At 39.2% G+C, this 14607-nt stretch overlaps 1 protein-coding gene across 2 annotated transcripts in view; it reads left to right on the plus strand.

Annotated features, from left to right (window-relative positions):
- Window positions 1–14607, plus strand: part of CCNYL1 (cyclin Y like 1) — a 35680-nt gene that overhangs the window by 5819 nt on the left and 15254 nt on the right. The window contains exons 2-5 of one of the 2 annotated variants that reach the window (XM_059820286.1): window positions 8388–8462; window positions 10759–10793; window positions 12499–12599; window positions 14109–14144. In XM_059820286.1, the coding sequence (XP_059676269.1) occupies window positions 8388–8462; window positions 10759–10793; window positions 12499–12599; window positions 14109–14144 (247 nt within the window). The remainder of the gene's footprint in view (window positions 1–8387; window positions 8463–10758; window positions 10794–12498; window positions 12600–14108; window positions 14145–14607) is intronic. The other variant, XM_059820287.1, reaches the window with a different exon arrangement.

Below are 14607 nucleotides of genomic sequence, written 5' to 3' on the forward strand. Positions count from 1 at the left end.
CATCTTGACTTTTTTTTTTTACTATGGTTTGTATGTGACATCTGGCTTTCTTTAGGAGACTTGCTCTTTTCCCTCCTGTCAGGGTAGATGTTGTAGAGCAACAGAAGTTTTGTGGCTAGAAGTATCTGCTCTCTCAAGTGCAATCAGTGTGGTGAGGTCATACTGAAAAGCTGACTAACAGGGGAGTGAACTCGCATGAGCCAAGAAAACACAAAAGCCTACTCCTCCCAAATTCGCATTACACATTAAATTAAGGTTTCTAACAATGTTTCTTTCACATATAGGAAATAGGAAAAAGTTACTTCGGGAGGCAGGAGGAAAATGCTACTAAACATTAAGAACCTAGACCTTGGATCTGTAGATCCTTGCCAACAAGCTAATCTTGAGAGTTCTAAACCTCTTTGTTTTTTCTTTATTTTACAGCTAGAGTTTGAATGTGCACTTTTATTTCACTCACTAGAAAAATCATGTTTTCAGAAGAAAACTCTGAGTGTTTCCACTTGAAGGGACAAAGACGCAACTGGCTTAAAAAGGTTGGCACTACTTATTTAAACATGTAGTAAAGCCAGATGAATAAAACTGAAGATCGTACTTGCAGGTGATGCAAATATCAGGGTTACCTCAACAGCTTACACAAAAATCCCACTGTCATCCAGGTAGCGTTCTGCAGTGTTTGATGAGCTGTGTGTTTATAGCACAGCTTTGCTTCTGTTTGGAGTTCTGAAAGGGTCTTGAGTCATTGCAGTAATCAAACATAGCTGTTGGGTTTTTTCCAGTGTGAAAAGTAACACTGGCTTGTCATCAAACATGTCAGTCAGACTCAGATAATAAACTGTTGAATGCCAGTTTCTTTCAAAGACAAAAAAAAGCTTTTCTGTAAAACTGTAGGACATGTTTCATTATGCAGATAGTTATTTTACTTTTATAGAACAAACTGCGGGTAAGCTGAGAATCCACAAAGCCACGGTAAAGAGTGACTGTGTTTAAGCTTGTGCCGAAGATGGGACAAAACTTGATGAAACTGTTAACTTTCATAAAAGCCCAAACTTCATTTGAAGTTTGCATTGATGTGAGCAATTGGAAGAGGAGAAAAATCTTAACATATGCCAGTCTATCAGGTGGCATGTGACATCTACTCGATCGTGTTTCCCCAGCAAGGGCTGTGAACCGAGTGCAATAGGATCATGTTGGGATTTGCTGTGGAGGCTGACGATAGTGGTGTGCAGTTTAAGAAATGCAAGAACACTAATTCTGTATTGATTTTTCTTTTTTAAACCACAGAAATTAATACATAACTTAAACCCTGGATAGCTCACAGTATTTAATAGATGGTCTACACTTTTGCTTTCTAAATTCCTATGATTTTAGTAGCAAATTTGAAATGCTTGCTGTGTCAGTTTCTTATTGAACCAGCCCAAGTCAGGAGTGTGGCGTAAAAGAGCAGATAATTTATTCTTAATTAACAGAGCTTGTTGTATATGGAAGTAATTTCTGCGGCCTTCTAAAACATCACAGCGCACTTAGATATGTTCCGGGTATCAGTAACGATAGCGCTCTTCTCATAGTAGTGCCATAAAGAACAACTGATAGATTTTAAATAGCTTTACAGCATACTTCCGAGTGTATTGTGTAAAGTCACGATCTCTAGAAATAATCATTTAACAATGAGAATGGTCGAACACTGCACAGGTTGCCCAGAGAGGTTGTAAAGTCTCTGTCTGTGGAGATACTCAAACCGTGACTGACACAGTCCTGGACTGCCTGCTCTCGTGGACCCTGCTTGAGCAGGGGCTTGGACTTAGGTGATCTCAAGAGGTCTCTTCCAGTGTCAGCGATTCTGTCTTACTGTGAACAAAGGTGAACTGTGTGGGCTGTTTTTAGTTGTTTTCCTTTTTAAATAAAGAGTTGATTTCCTCTGGTAAGTTAGGAGTATTTTTAAGGGACCTATGCAGATGCAAGCGTTGGTTAAGATTGTTTTCACCAAGATTCTCCCTCAAAATAGAGTTCCTTTCTGAGAACTGGTTGTGTTTGAAAACACTTTGTTATGCAACAGATCCAGTCCTTTATGTATTCGAATTTGCTTGTATTAGTTACGAAAACAGAGCAAGTTTTGTATCTTTTGAGTTCATCTTGTTGTGGAAGAGAGATGTATTTTGTTGAAGATCAATAATCAGGAGATCAAAATGCTTTAATGCTTTCTGAATCTGGGGAAGAAGCTACCCATGGAGCGTTTAAAGGATAGACTAACCTGTGTATAACTGAGGACATGACAGGAGACGGCAGATGGAAAACAACATGTGTGCTGGGTTCTGTGGTGTGTTTGGTGTGGCTGGTGAGGAGTAAACAAAGGAAGTTGGTTTTAGAAACCAGAATTGTAACTTTTAGGAACATTTTTTGGGAATAGAAATAGAATAACATAATTTAAAGGACAAATAACTTCATAGGAAGTTATTGTTAGGAATAACAGACTTTGTGAAATACATGGGCAAATTTGTTAGTCTAATCTGTTTTCATTTTTAAATCTTTATTGGAAGTGTTAAGTAACTGGCATCTTTCACACTGTAAGGTAATGAAATACAAGGGAAGCTCAACCATTAATCAAAGCTAGTAACCCACTGAGTAAGGGAAGAAACTCAATTTACAGCAAAGAGATGATATTATGATTTAATGCTTTAAATATGTGCTGTATCAAAATGTTACTGCTGTCTAGTAATGCAGAGGATGGGGCTAAAACTGTTAAAGGAAATGCAATATTTTAGTGTTCTGAAGTAGTGAAATCATCAAAGGGCTGCTTCTTAGTAACAGTGACATCTTTGACTGTCAGCTTTGTTCGTGAGATAATATATGTGGCACGATGCAGTGTGTAAAATGTGTTCTTAATGGTTAGAAGTCACCCATGGAGGTGTGTAAAACAGTAGGTAAGTAGCTAGCATTATAAATTCCTAAACCCCACGCACATTCTTATGACATAGATGGGTAAAGTCAAGTCTTCATGCGGATTTTGTGTTGAGGAAAGGATGTAAGATCTTGAGCTGGGGCAGAAGTTTGATTTTAAAAGTAGTATGATCTGCCCTGTGGGGGACTGCATGCTTTTATCAGTGCATGGAGCGCACAGCAGCAGCAGAGGGTAGCTGAGATTGTCTGAAGGGCAAGCAAGCTGCAAGGATTCTTTAAAATGAGAATGGTGGGAGAGGGAAGCAAGTTCAGGCTTCTCTGTGCTCCAGTTGGAGACAGGGTTGAACTGACAAGCTTGGTAGCAGCATGTGAGTAAATGGCACTGAGAGATGCAGAGAAATAAGGGGGAAGTCTATTTTTAATACACAGTTCTCAGAGGTGGAGGGCTGTTGTAGCGTGGCAACTGTATTGTGCCGTTCCCGCAGACTTAATTTCTGGTGGGAGTCTTCCCTTCTCACCTCTTTATCATGAAATATAAGGGTCTGATAGAAAATGTGTTTTGACTACTGAGTGGATGTTTTGAAGTTGTTTTCTTGCTTTCTATATCATCCTGTTGCTTCTCACATTTCTCTCATTCCTGTTTCTGCATGTTTTAATTCCCATTATTTCTGCTCATCCTTTGGCATACCATGCTGCTTTCTTTTTCTGTTAGCTATCTGTGAAGCTTGAGCTTTCATCATACATCATCTGATGTAGCTCCTAATCAAGACTTACCCTTATTTTCAGGGCTATGTATCTTGGTTTGGACTTCTAAGTGCTACCAGGATGAAGTATTAGGAGTTACACTTGATTGTGAGTCAAACTGGTTGCAGACAGATTAATCTCTTCCTCTGGCTTTTCTTTGTCTGTGTTTCCCATTACATTTTGCCTCTTCTCACGTCCTTATCTGCCTCTTGCCTTATACTTCCTTCATCAATAGTATTGCTGTTGCTTTTTGGTATTTCATGAGCAACACTGGCAGTTTAGGAAGAGTAAATCATATGATTAATTTTTCCATTGCCTAGAAAAAAGCATTGTCCAGGGAGAACTGCACAGAAAGGAGTGTTAAAATTCTCTGGCCGCTTAAAAGGGAAAGCTACAGGGAAGCGGTCTACTAAATGCATCTATCTTTCTTCGCAGTGTCTTGCAAGACGAAAGCAAACGTGCTGTTTCTGCTAATGCCACATTATTCTGGGATAAGAAGCCTAGCTACAGTTGGTCTTGATCGTTTGTTGGGTTTTGTACCAGGAGCTGCACAATTTGTCTTGAAGTTCATTAGTACCGTAACTCTGTATAATCTGTGTTGTGGATTTAATGTGCTATGGGTGGTGATACACCTGACTGTGCCCAGCAGAAAGCATCTTGTGTCTGGCAGAGCCACTGTGGAACTAGAGCCAGTAAAGTCTATTTTCCTTTCACTGTGTGAAAATGTGTGGGTCTGCTTGGGTTCAGGGGGGCAAGTCTGACTTGTGTGGCCATGTCAATATTGTGTCCCTTGGTGCATCCTGCAGTGCTGCAGATCTTAGACCCTTCTTGTCCAGGATGACAGTTGGTTTTATTTGCATGTGTTTAATTCTCGTAGTGTTTTTAGCCCTAGACCTGATTTCTAACATCTAAGAAGCATGGATATAGGGACTGGCAGAGCACAAGAAGAGGCAAAAAAAAAAAAGTAAGAAGTGAGCTTTAAGAATTTACACAGTTTCAAAGTAAATCAAAACCTCAGGAAAGTCAAGATGTTAACAGTGTACTCCTTTATGGACTGAGGGAGGATGGGCATTATCCCATACTGTCTCTTCCCTGGGAAAAAAGCACCTGTCCTGTTTAACATTTTTCAGTGACCTGGAGGTGGCAATGGAGTGCACCCAAATTGCAGATGACACCCAATTGGGCAACAGTCAATACGCCGGAGGCTGCTCATTCAGATCGACTTAGATAGGCTGGAGGATTGGGCCAACAGGAACCCTATGAAATTCAGCAAGGAGAAGCATCAAGTCCTGTGTTAGGAGTTACTGAATTCAGTAGCCCTTTTCCCTGTTTTCCTGTGCTTGTTCCTCCCCAGTCTTCCTTGCTGCCTTCCCGTAAATATCACGCAAGTCTTGTACAGTCCCACATGCTCTTCCCCACCATTCCATAGTGAGTCTCATAGCCCTGTAGGCATTAGTTCCCCTCAGTGGGAAAGGTTATCTGGGTACCATTGACCCTCATTGGAGGTTTTCAAGACTCAGCTGGATAAAGTCTTGAGCAGCCTAATTCTGCCTCATAGCTGACCCTGTTTTTGGCAAGAGGTTGAACTAGAGACCTCCTGAAGTCCTTTCTAACCTCACTTATCCGGTTATTCTAAAAGTTGCTGCTGAACTGTAAATAAATAAATTTTGAGTTGTTTGCTCTATGTTTGCATCATAACTTGCTAATAATAATCTGTATTTTAAATCTGCATGTTGCAGTCCTGTTCTGCCTGTTGCTGATACTGAAATTATTTGGTAGACTAGCAAAATAATTCCAATTCTGAATCACTCCTTTATCAAATCTAAAAAGTTGTTTAATATTTGCTGTTATTAGTGAATTCCTTGGTCTGTGTCAAAGTTTGTTGTTTGTTTTTTTTTTGATAGATGCTAGCATTAGAAACTAGAGTTGGTCTCTATACTGTCTCTTAAAAGTGATTTTGCTAAATCAGTGTTAGAAATTTGTCAACATTGTGGACAAGTTTTAAACAACAGTTGTACTATTTTAATCACAGAATCACTAAGGTTGGAAAAGACCTGTAAGATCATCAAGTCCAACCATTACAAAAAAAAAAACCACACCACACAAAAACAAACACACACACACACCACACCACACAGCACCATGCCCATCAAGCCACGTCCCACAATGCCACGTCCACACGCTCCTTGAACACCTCCAGGGAGGGTGACTCTACCACCTCCCTGGGCAGCCTATTCCAGTGTTTCACCACTCTCTCAGTAAAGAAATTTTTCCTAAATATCCAGCCTGAACCTCCCCTGGTGCAACTTGAGGCCATTTCCTCTTGTCCTGTCACTAGTCACTTGGGAGAAGAGACCAACACCCACCTCTCTGCAACCCCCTTTCAGGTAGTTGTAGAGAGCGATAAGGTCTCCCCTCAGCCTCCTCTTCTCCAGACTGAACAACCCCAGTTCCCTCAGCCGCTCCTCATCAGACTTGTGCTCCAGACCCCTCACCAGCTTCATCGCCCTTCTCTGGACACACTCCAGCACCTCAATGTCCTTCTTGTAGTGAGGGGCCCAAAACTGAACACAGTATTCGAGGTGCGGCCTCACCAGCGCCGAGTACAGGGGCACGATCACCTCCCTGCTCCTGCTGGCCACACTATTTCTGATACAGGCCAGGATGTCGTTGGCCTTCTTGGCCACCTGGGCACACTGCTGGCTCGTATTCAGCCGGCTGTCAACCAGCACCCCCAGGTCCTTTTCTGCGGGGCAGCTTTCCAGCCACTCGTCCCCAAGCCTGTAGCGTTGCATGGGGTTGTTGTGACCCAAGTGCAGGACCCGGCACTTGGCCTTGTTGAACCTCATACAATTGGCCTCGGCCCATCGATCCAGCCTGTCCAGATCCCTCTGCAGAGCCTTCCCACCCTCGAGCAGATTAACACTCCCTCCCAACCTGGTGTCATCTGAAATGTTACCAACGGTAGTTAAAATGTGCCAGTATGGCATACTACTGTATGCTGGATTTTTTTTTCAGAGAATCAAATGTGTATTAGTGGTACTTCAGGTATGAGCTGTAAGGCAAATTGTGTTCTAGGGCTTCTAAGCCAAGACTTCTTACATTTTAAGTCCATGATTAAATTCAGGTATCTGTTCACTGTGTGCTATGAATGAGCACAGTAAGGTGGAAATAGAAATACTGGTTTTGTAAGCTAGCTTTTAAAAATTGCTCGAGACAGTCTGCTTTCATAGCTGACTCCAGCCTTGGGGAGGGGGGTGTGTGTGTGTGTGTGTGTGTGTAAATTCCTGGTTGAACAATCTTTGTGTTCCTAAATAGACATTGGCTATCTTATACAGTAGAGATTCAAAATTACAGTGGTCTGCATCCTGGACCAGTGTCAGAGCAATATACTGTTGGACTAAGATCAGTGACGTTATAAGCCAAGTACTTGGAAAACATCCAGGTCTGGATACCAATGTTGTGTACCAGGGGGAATCCAGAATGAGAAGTCTTGGGGACACACGTACTTTTGCAGTTACGTTCACTCGCTGACGCATGAGAGCTGTGGCTGTGCTATGGATTAGGTGCAGTAGCACAAAACATTCACATAGTTAAAACTTCCAGCATGAAGATGGTTTGTGCATACTTTGGCTACTATTTAACCAGAGTTCTGTTGGTTGAGTGCATAAAAAGCTCTTAAGATTATTATTATTTTTATTAAAAGTTGATGGTGATTCTTAAATGACTGGTTTTTAAGGGTGTGGCAACTGCATTTGGGTACCACCTTGAAACACTAATATGTGCAAGTTTGTGAGCTTGCATGCTTTTATGGTTAGCATGGCATAAGTAGCACACAGGAGGATCAGAATGACAAATGTAAATGGATGTGAATTTGCTCTTTCCAGGATGTACAGGATCACAGTACTAGATTATTCTGTTTATATGTTCACATAAGTCAGTGTGTCTGTAGCGTGACTTCCTCAGAACAGCTGTTTCTTCTGTCAGAGCTAATGCAGTTCAAAATTTCATCATCCTGTTTCCAGTTTCATCAACAAACTTTTTAGTGATTGCTCCCATCTTAATCTAAGGGAGTAATATATCCTCATCTAATGTCATCACTGGTTCATTGTGGCAAAGGATTAAAGCAATCATTTTGTTCTTCAGTAATTATATATAAGCTGTACAGGGTTTTACTTGAAATTCCGAAAGAACAATAGTGTAAGATCCATGTTTTGATATTTATCAGCACTGTAAAAGTAACTTACTAGGTTCTTGTATAAGACCACAGAGATTGTTTTGTGCCGTATTGAGTACTTAGAGCACAAAGTGAAAGATCAGCAGTGCCTGCCTTTTTTTTTTTTTTTTTTAATTATGTTCCTGATAAAGTTTTAGCGTTCTGCCCTCTACTGAGCACAGGCTCCACATCCAGCTATCCTAACGTGCAGGGGTGCATACAGACTTTTGAAGATGTGTGTTGTTTTCTGAGATCTCCCTTTCCAGATTTTGTTTTGATGGAAACCGTAAGCTACTTCAGAGCTTCACGGTAGTAGAAGTAAGTCCACAGGCTTTTTTTCAGAGGGGAAAATGTCAGATTTTTATTTATCTTGGCAAAAGTAAGATTATGCTTTAGAGAGACAGCCCATTCTATGTGTTTCTGGTCTTGTCTCCATCACTGTACTTGAGCATTTTAAGGCTGGGTGGGAATCATTGCAGTAATCATCTTCTTCTGTTAAAGGTCTCTTCTTTTTTTGTCCTTTCTGTTTCAGATTTAGCACTGGAATCTAATCCATCTGATCATCCCAGAGCAAGCACAATTTTCCTGAGCAAGTCTCAAACAGATGGTAAGCTAAGTTTTTTCCAATTTAAAAAAAGGCAATAGAAAAACTGGAAAAATAACTGCCCATTTTAATTATACAGCTTGAGAACACTTGAATTGCTTTCTTTCAAAGCATAGGGATTAATAATTTGCGTGTTTACACAGAAATGTGTTCGTAGGCTGTTTTACTTAACACTTAAAATCATGTGTTCTTCTAAACACTTAAATATCAGGAGATTTCAGAGTCTGGATCCTAGTAGTCTGAAGGAGCAAGGCTTTCTTCATTACTGTAATTCAAGCTTCAAGCAGTGGTGGGGTTTTTTTTATGACCAAGGAGTGTTTTAAAAATTGCTTTAAATAAAAAAAAAAAAAAGGACCTTTTTCTGTAAGTAATAATAAGCCTAAGCCATCAGTCTATATTAGTTGCTTTTAAATAAATTTTTTAAACTGTTTGAATAGTTTCAGTAGCATAATTATTCTTGAATCCTGATTTTAATTACATGGATGTTATTGGGATTTTCAGTTTCTTTGCAGATCCCTTGTTTACTTAATAAAGTCAATTTTGAACAGTTACTATAGCTTTTGCATTCCAAAATTCTGTTAAAAAGTGAAGGCATTTCCATATTGCACAAGTAAAAAAGAATTCTGACAATAGTAAATTTTGAAGTTGCAATAAAAAAGGAGTTTAAGATATTATTTTAAAAATGCTTCTGCTCCTTCTATAGTTCGTTCTTGCTTGAAGCACTGTTTTTTCTAAGGCAGTGTTGCACTTGAGGTTGGATGTGTTGATGGGAAGCTGCAGTGTGCCTTCTACCTTGGCATAGCTTTGCCGCAGAAAAGTAGAATTATTTTGACAGGTCTGTCAGTTGCAGTCCTGCTATTCAGAGTCTTATGGCAAGTAGTAAAATTGTCAGTTGTATCATCTTCACAATGCTCAGATAATCTGTGAGCAGTGGAAACAAGCACTAGCATGATTCTCCAGAAGAGGTGATACCAAGGAAGCGTAGATCTCTTTTCCTTGAGGCCTCTAAGGTCAGTCTTCAAACAGACAGAGGATCTGACCTGCACGTTTCAGACACCTCTTAGATGAGCGCTGCTTAAGTTGCAATTAGCAAGTTGACGTAGTTCTTGAACATTGTAGTGCAGCTTCACTGTGCAGCCTTTCAGGCTTGCTGCAAATAATGTTCAAACTACATGAACATCCTTGATGGGGGTAGTATTGCTTTTAAACATGATTTGGTATTCTTGAGATGTAATGTATTGAAATGTATATACTTGTGTTCATGCAGAAGAATGGTCTGCTAGGTGAGACAACTATTAAACTATTCTCTGAAGTTTGTCTTAGTTGGATGAATTGATTTTTACAGGGTGTTTTTATGGACAAGTCAGGCAGAAGAATTTATTTTCTTGTTTCACTGGATCTTCTTCAGTTAACCTTTCATAGAACTAGTAGAACTAATATCCGTAAGTTCTCTCTTACTGAGATGTTATCAGGATTATGAGTTTTGATTTATGCAAAAAGACCGAAAAATTTTGGATACTCTCTTCCAATTGTTAATTTTTCTAAATATGTTAGAGAATGTGTCCTGCTAACAAGTGGTAATGATCTGAGGTCAAAACTTTGGAGAAGTCACCTGTCCAGGCTGGTCACATTCGTATGGCTTTCTGCACATATGCAACTCTCAACTTTCCTTTAACAGCACTGTTTTACTGCTACTGTTATAGCTGGAAGTTAAACCTTACAATCTTTTTTGAAAGGCTGACACAGTTTAAAATGACCAAATAACGTGGTTGCAGTTAATATGATAAATAGGCATAGCTTGTGCCAGCATCTTCTGTATAATGAATACCTTTTTACCTTCTGCTGTCTAATAGGAGGAGAGAGCACACATATATGATGCTGGGCACATCACTACCTCCTTGTGTGTCTTTGGCAGGTTCAGCGTGTGATGTTTTGACCTCTGTTTGCTAAGTGTTTGCTGTTGGATGTTGGGCATTGTCTACTTGAACTACCTGAAATAATCCAGTTTTTCATGATGCATAGCATCTTTTCAAAGCTGAGACGGTTTTCCCTTAGTGCCATGGGTAGAAGCAGTTCCTAAATGTACATGTGGATAGTTGGCAGTATTATATAGTTTACTAGCTTGATAAAACTCAGTATTTTTTCCTCAAACTACTTTTCCAGACGCCTAAAGTCAAATTTGAAACTTTTAATACTCCTGTACTTCAGAAGACTAGGTTAATAGAATGACTTTATTGAATGTAAATTGGGATTGTATTTTTGAAACCTTTCAGTTCACATTCTTTCTCCCTCTTTCTAGTGCGAGAGAAGAGGAAGAGTAACCACATCAATCATGTGAGTGAAAGAAATTCTTAGCGTGCCATATAGATAATATTAGCATATTGGGACAAAGACAAATTCAAGAAACAACTGTAGTAGTTCTAGGTATATAGTCTTACACGTTTCAAATCCTGCTTAGCAAGATAAAACTGAATTATCTTTGCCTGTCTTTAAAAAATATACAAATAGGTACAGTATCATAGAGCATAGGATGGCTGATGTCAAAAGAATAAGAATGGATTTTTTTGCTGTATCATTCTTGAGCATTTCAGAACAGTAAAGGAGAAAATGTAAGTCAAACTGCCTACATCATTTTTTAAACAGAAATACAACCAGATTAATTTCTAAGCTGAGATGACAAGTCTTAAATGACTTGCTGTTTGAGCATCACTACAGGACTTATTGTAAGAAATGTATCCAGCATGAAAAGAAAATGATGAACAAACATTATTATCAGCATGATAAATTATAATGCATTAGTTTTAAAATCTGAAAATATGCTCTAAGCTTCTTCCGCAAATATTAGTTGGTCTTGACACTTCACTTACCCCCAAAAAATACACAACATAGATGCAATGTCGTTAATAAGTGGATAAAAATTTATTGAGTAGGAAAGCTAAGAATGGAAATTATTAACACAAAGCTTAAAAAATACTGTTTCGCAGAAGTGTCTAGTGATAGGTTACTGGTAAGATAATGATATTTCAAGTTTGTTGTATTTAGTATGATTATGGGGGGGTGGTTCCTTTTTTTTTTTCTTTTCTTTCTTTTTCAATTGCAGTTCCAGCTTTAGTCTGCCAGCACCAAGGTGAAGTGTGATAGGATTGTTTTTGCTGGCAAACTTCAGCTGGAATGGGAGATATTCCCAGACAGCCATTGAGTTGTGAAGGGTGCCAACATTTTCGTATGGAAGACTTTCAAGTTTTTAGACAAGGCATTTAAAAAGATTCTGGCAAAAACTAAAGAATCTTAAATTGCTTGATTAAAACTCCTTCCTCAATTATGACATAGTAGTTCTAGTGCAAGGCATTCTCTAAAAATGCTCAGGGAAGCCTGAGCATAGGGAGATATCTTACAGTATAAAGTCTACAAGATAGATGATGGAACATATTACTAGCCCTAAACAGTAAAGGTAGTAGTAGTACTTTATTTCCAGATTCCAGATGCTAAACAAGACATGAGTGAAGTTAGCAATGTCAGGAAGAGGTTTCTTTTTTCTAAAATATAACAGGACAAAACCCCAAATGCAAAACTGTCTTTACAGGGAGCGATACTGGATAACCAGAAAATGTAAAGGTATTGGATATAAAAGAAGGGAGAAGATGATGATTGAGTCACGGGGAAATCTAATAAAGTACATCCTAGAGAGGGAAGACTGAGACCTGAACTGGCAAGAATGGAATGGAGGAGAACTGAGAAAATTGGAGGACTCGCTGCTTCAGCTGCAGCTATTTCTGTTGAAAATTACTTACCTAAAAACATCATGTTGTATATTACAAGGGATGATTTATAAACCTCTCTTACACAAAGGGTATCCTCAGGAACTTGATGGATATAGGGTAGCTTACATAGTAGGAGCAATCATCTACAAAGACCTCCTTTGCAATAGCTACTTGAGGTGTAAAGCCAGTATTCGGTGTGGTAAACCAAAGCTTACAGAATCCCTCGTCTTGAATGTATTTTTGTTCTTTTTTTTATTGCTGTTTTTTTCTCCCCTAAGGTTTCTCCTGGGCAGCTTACGAAAAAATACAGCTCATGCTCAACAATATTTATAGATGATAGCACCGTCAGTCAACCTAACCTTAGAAGCACAATAAAGTGGTAAGAACCATTTGTCATCAACAAGGGGCTGAGTAGCTTTGCAAGGTTTATTTGGGATTTTTTGGTGGTCTTGTGTGTTCCAAAGCCAGTCACATACTTGAATGAGAGGAGGAGCACAGCACTGCTTATTCAGGTTGGCCATGGAAGGGATGTAGAGGTCTGGTTAATTATGACTGCTGAAGTGAGCTTTTTTTTTTACAGCTACAGAGCTAATGTACTGTTGTATTTCAAAGTAGTTATCATTGTGCACTTGAGAATCTGAGGCAGTGCAGAAGTGTGTCAGAATTTTGGGTTTAATAGTGTGTGTTGGGGTGGGAAGCTCAAAGGTTTCATTCACTTTGACAGCCAAATCCAGAAACTCTCCATCTGGGAAAACTTGAAATGGATTTTGTATGGAGCTGCAGGAAAAGATTGCAGGACTGTGTTTGTTACTTGCCAGTGGTATTAGTCTGCCCTCTAGTTGTGGATAACAATATGTTGCTGGCTTTGGTTTTTGTTCTAGCCTTTCTATTTTTTCTTAGTATATTTGTTATTTTGGATAGGTGAGTTTCATAATTATTCAGTCATCTTGGTTCTCCAATGCAAATGCCTGTTTGACCTGTTGTTCTGGGTACCACAGAGAGAGTTCTTTGTGCATAGATGATACCAGCTGAGAACTGAGAAGAATTTTACTGTGCTTGAAGGGAGAGGAAGGCAAAGTAGCTTCAGGCCCAGGCGGCTTTACTGTTTTAACGGTTTAGTAGAGTTTGGAAATGTCTAAGTTGATTTGTCGCTTTAAAATTTGGTTTCAAACAAAGGTATCTAGAATGTCACTCCTCCTTTTCTAGAGAAGAAAGAACCTAAAAGATGGTGCTTGTGCCATTTTGAAGTGGTGTACAGCTGGCAACAGATCAGAGCTTGCCCATGATGGATTCCTGTGATGGCAGCGTTCCTGTTGTCACTGCCAGTAAAGTATCCGAAATTTGGCCACAGTAGATGAGTGTCAATATGAAATCTATCGCCTTACTTGACTCAGGAGAGACTGAGATCTGTTCTTGTCCCCTTCTTGGATTATGGTGGCATAATATCATCTTTATCTTTTTTTAGACAAGTCCTAAATTAGACAGCCAAAGAGACAGAGTTAAAACATCAGCAGAATCTCTACAACAGTATATGTAACATCAAGTAGAACTTTTATTATATTTTAGTTATGAATAGTCCACATTATCAATAAATGCCACCTAATCAGGCAATGAAGGTGTGTGTTTAAAATGTGGTATAACATCTATTTCGTGGCACAAATATCTGTACAATTAATGTAAAAGTAGTTTGGCTAGCAAATTTGATTTGGCCAGTTTCTGTTCAGGCAGGTAAATATCAGAAATGAGACACAGAGTACTTGAGAATGTGAGAGGAAGCCAACACATAATGGGTTCTGAACATTTTGCCCTGAACAACAGCTTTTGCAGTGGAATAGTGTGCGCAGAATATGCTTTGTTAAGTCTTTTTTTTTTTCCTTCTCTTTTTTAGTGTAACATTAGCAATATTCTACCATATAAAGAACAGGTGAGTGAACTTTTTTTTTTCCTGAAATATAGCAACTTTCATTTTGAGCCAGGGATATGGTCTTGGTCACTTCAGTAACAGCTGGTGTAACTTAAAGGAGTTGAAAAATCTGGCACTTTACGCTGTATTTGCTTCCTCCTTGTACCCCCTCTTGAGCTGATACGGAAGGGTGAGTAACAACACCTGTCCAATGGCACATGCTTCATTGAGAATGAAGCACAAAAAGTCAAACCAGAAGGAGTGAGGAGAATACACTTAAATCACCACAAATCAGCCTTTGAACTATGTTTAGCTTTTCCTGAATACAGAGTTACAGATTAGTTTTGATGGGTGAAGGAACACTCTGTCCCATGTACAAAAACCCTTGCCATTATAGCTAATGACAGCGTATGCTTCAAAATTACAGCTGCCTTTACAGCTGCCTTTTTGAAATAAATGCTATTAATGAGATGGTTTCATGTTT

The sequence above is a fragment of the Gavia stellata genome, chromosome 8, assembly GCF_030936135.1.
Source record: "Gavia stellata isolate bGavSte3 chromosome 8, bGavSte3.hap2, whole genome shotgun sequence".
NCBI lineage: Eukaryota > Metazoa > Chordata > Aves > Gaviiformes > Gaviidae > Gavia > Gavia stellata.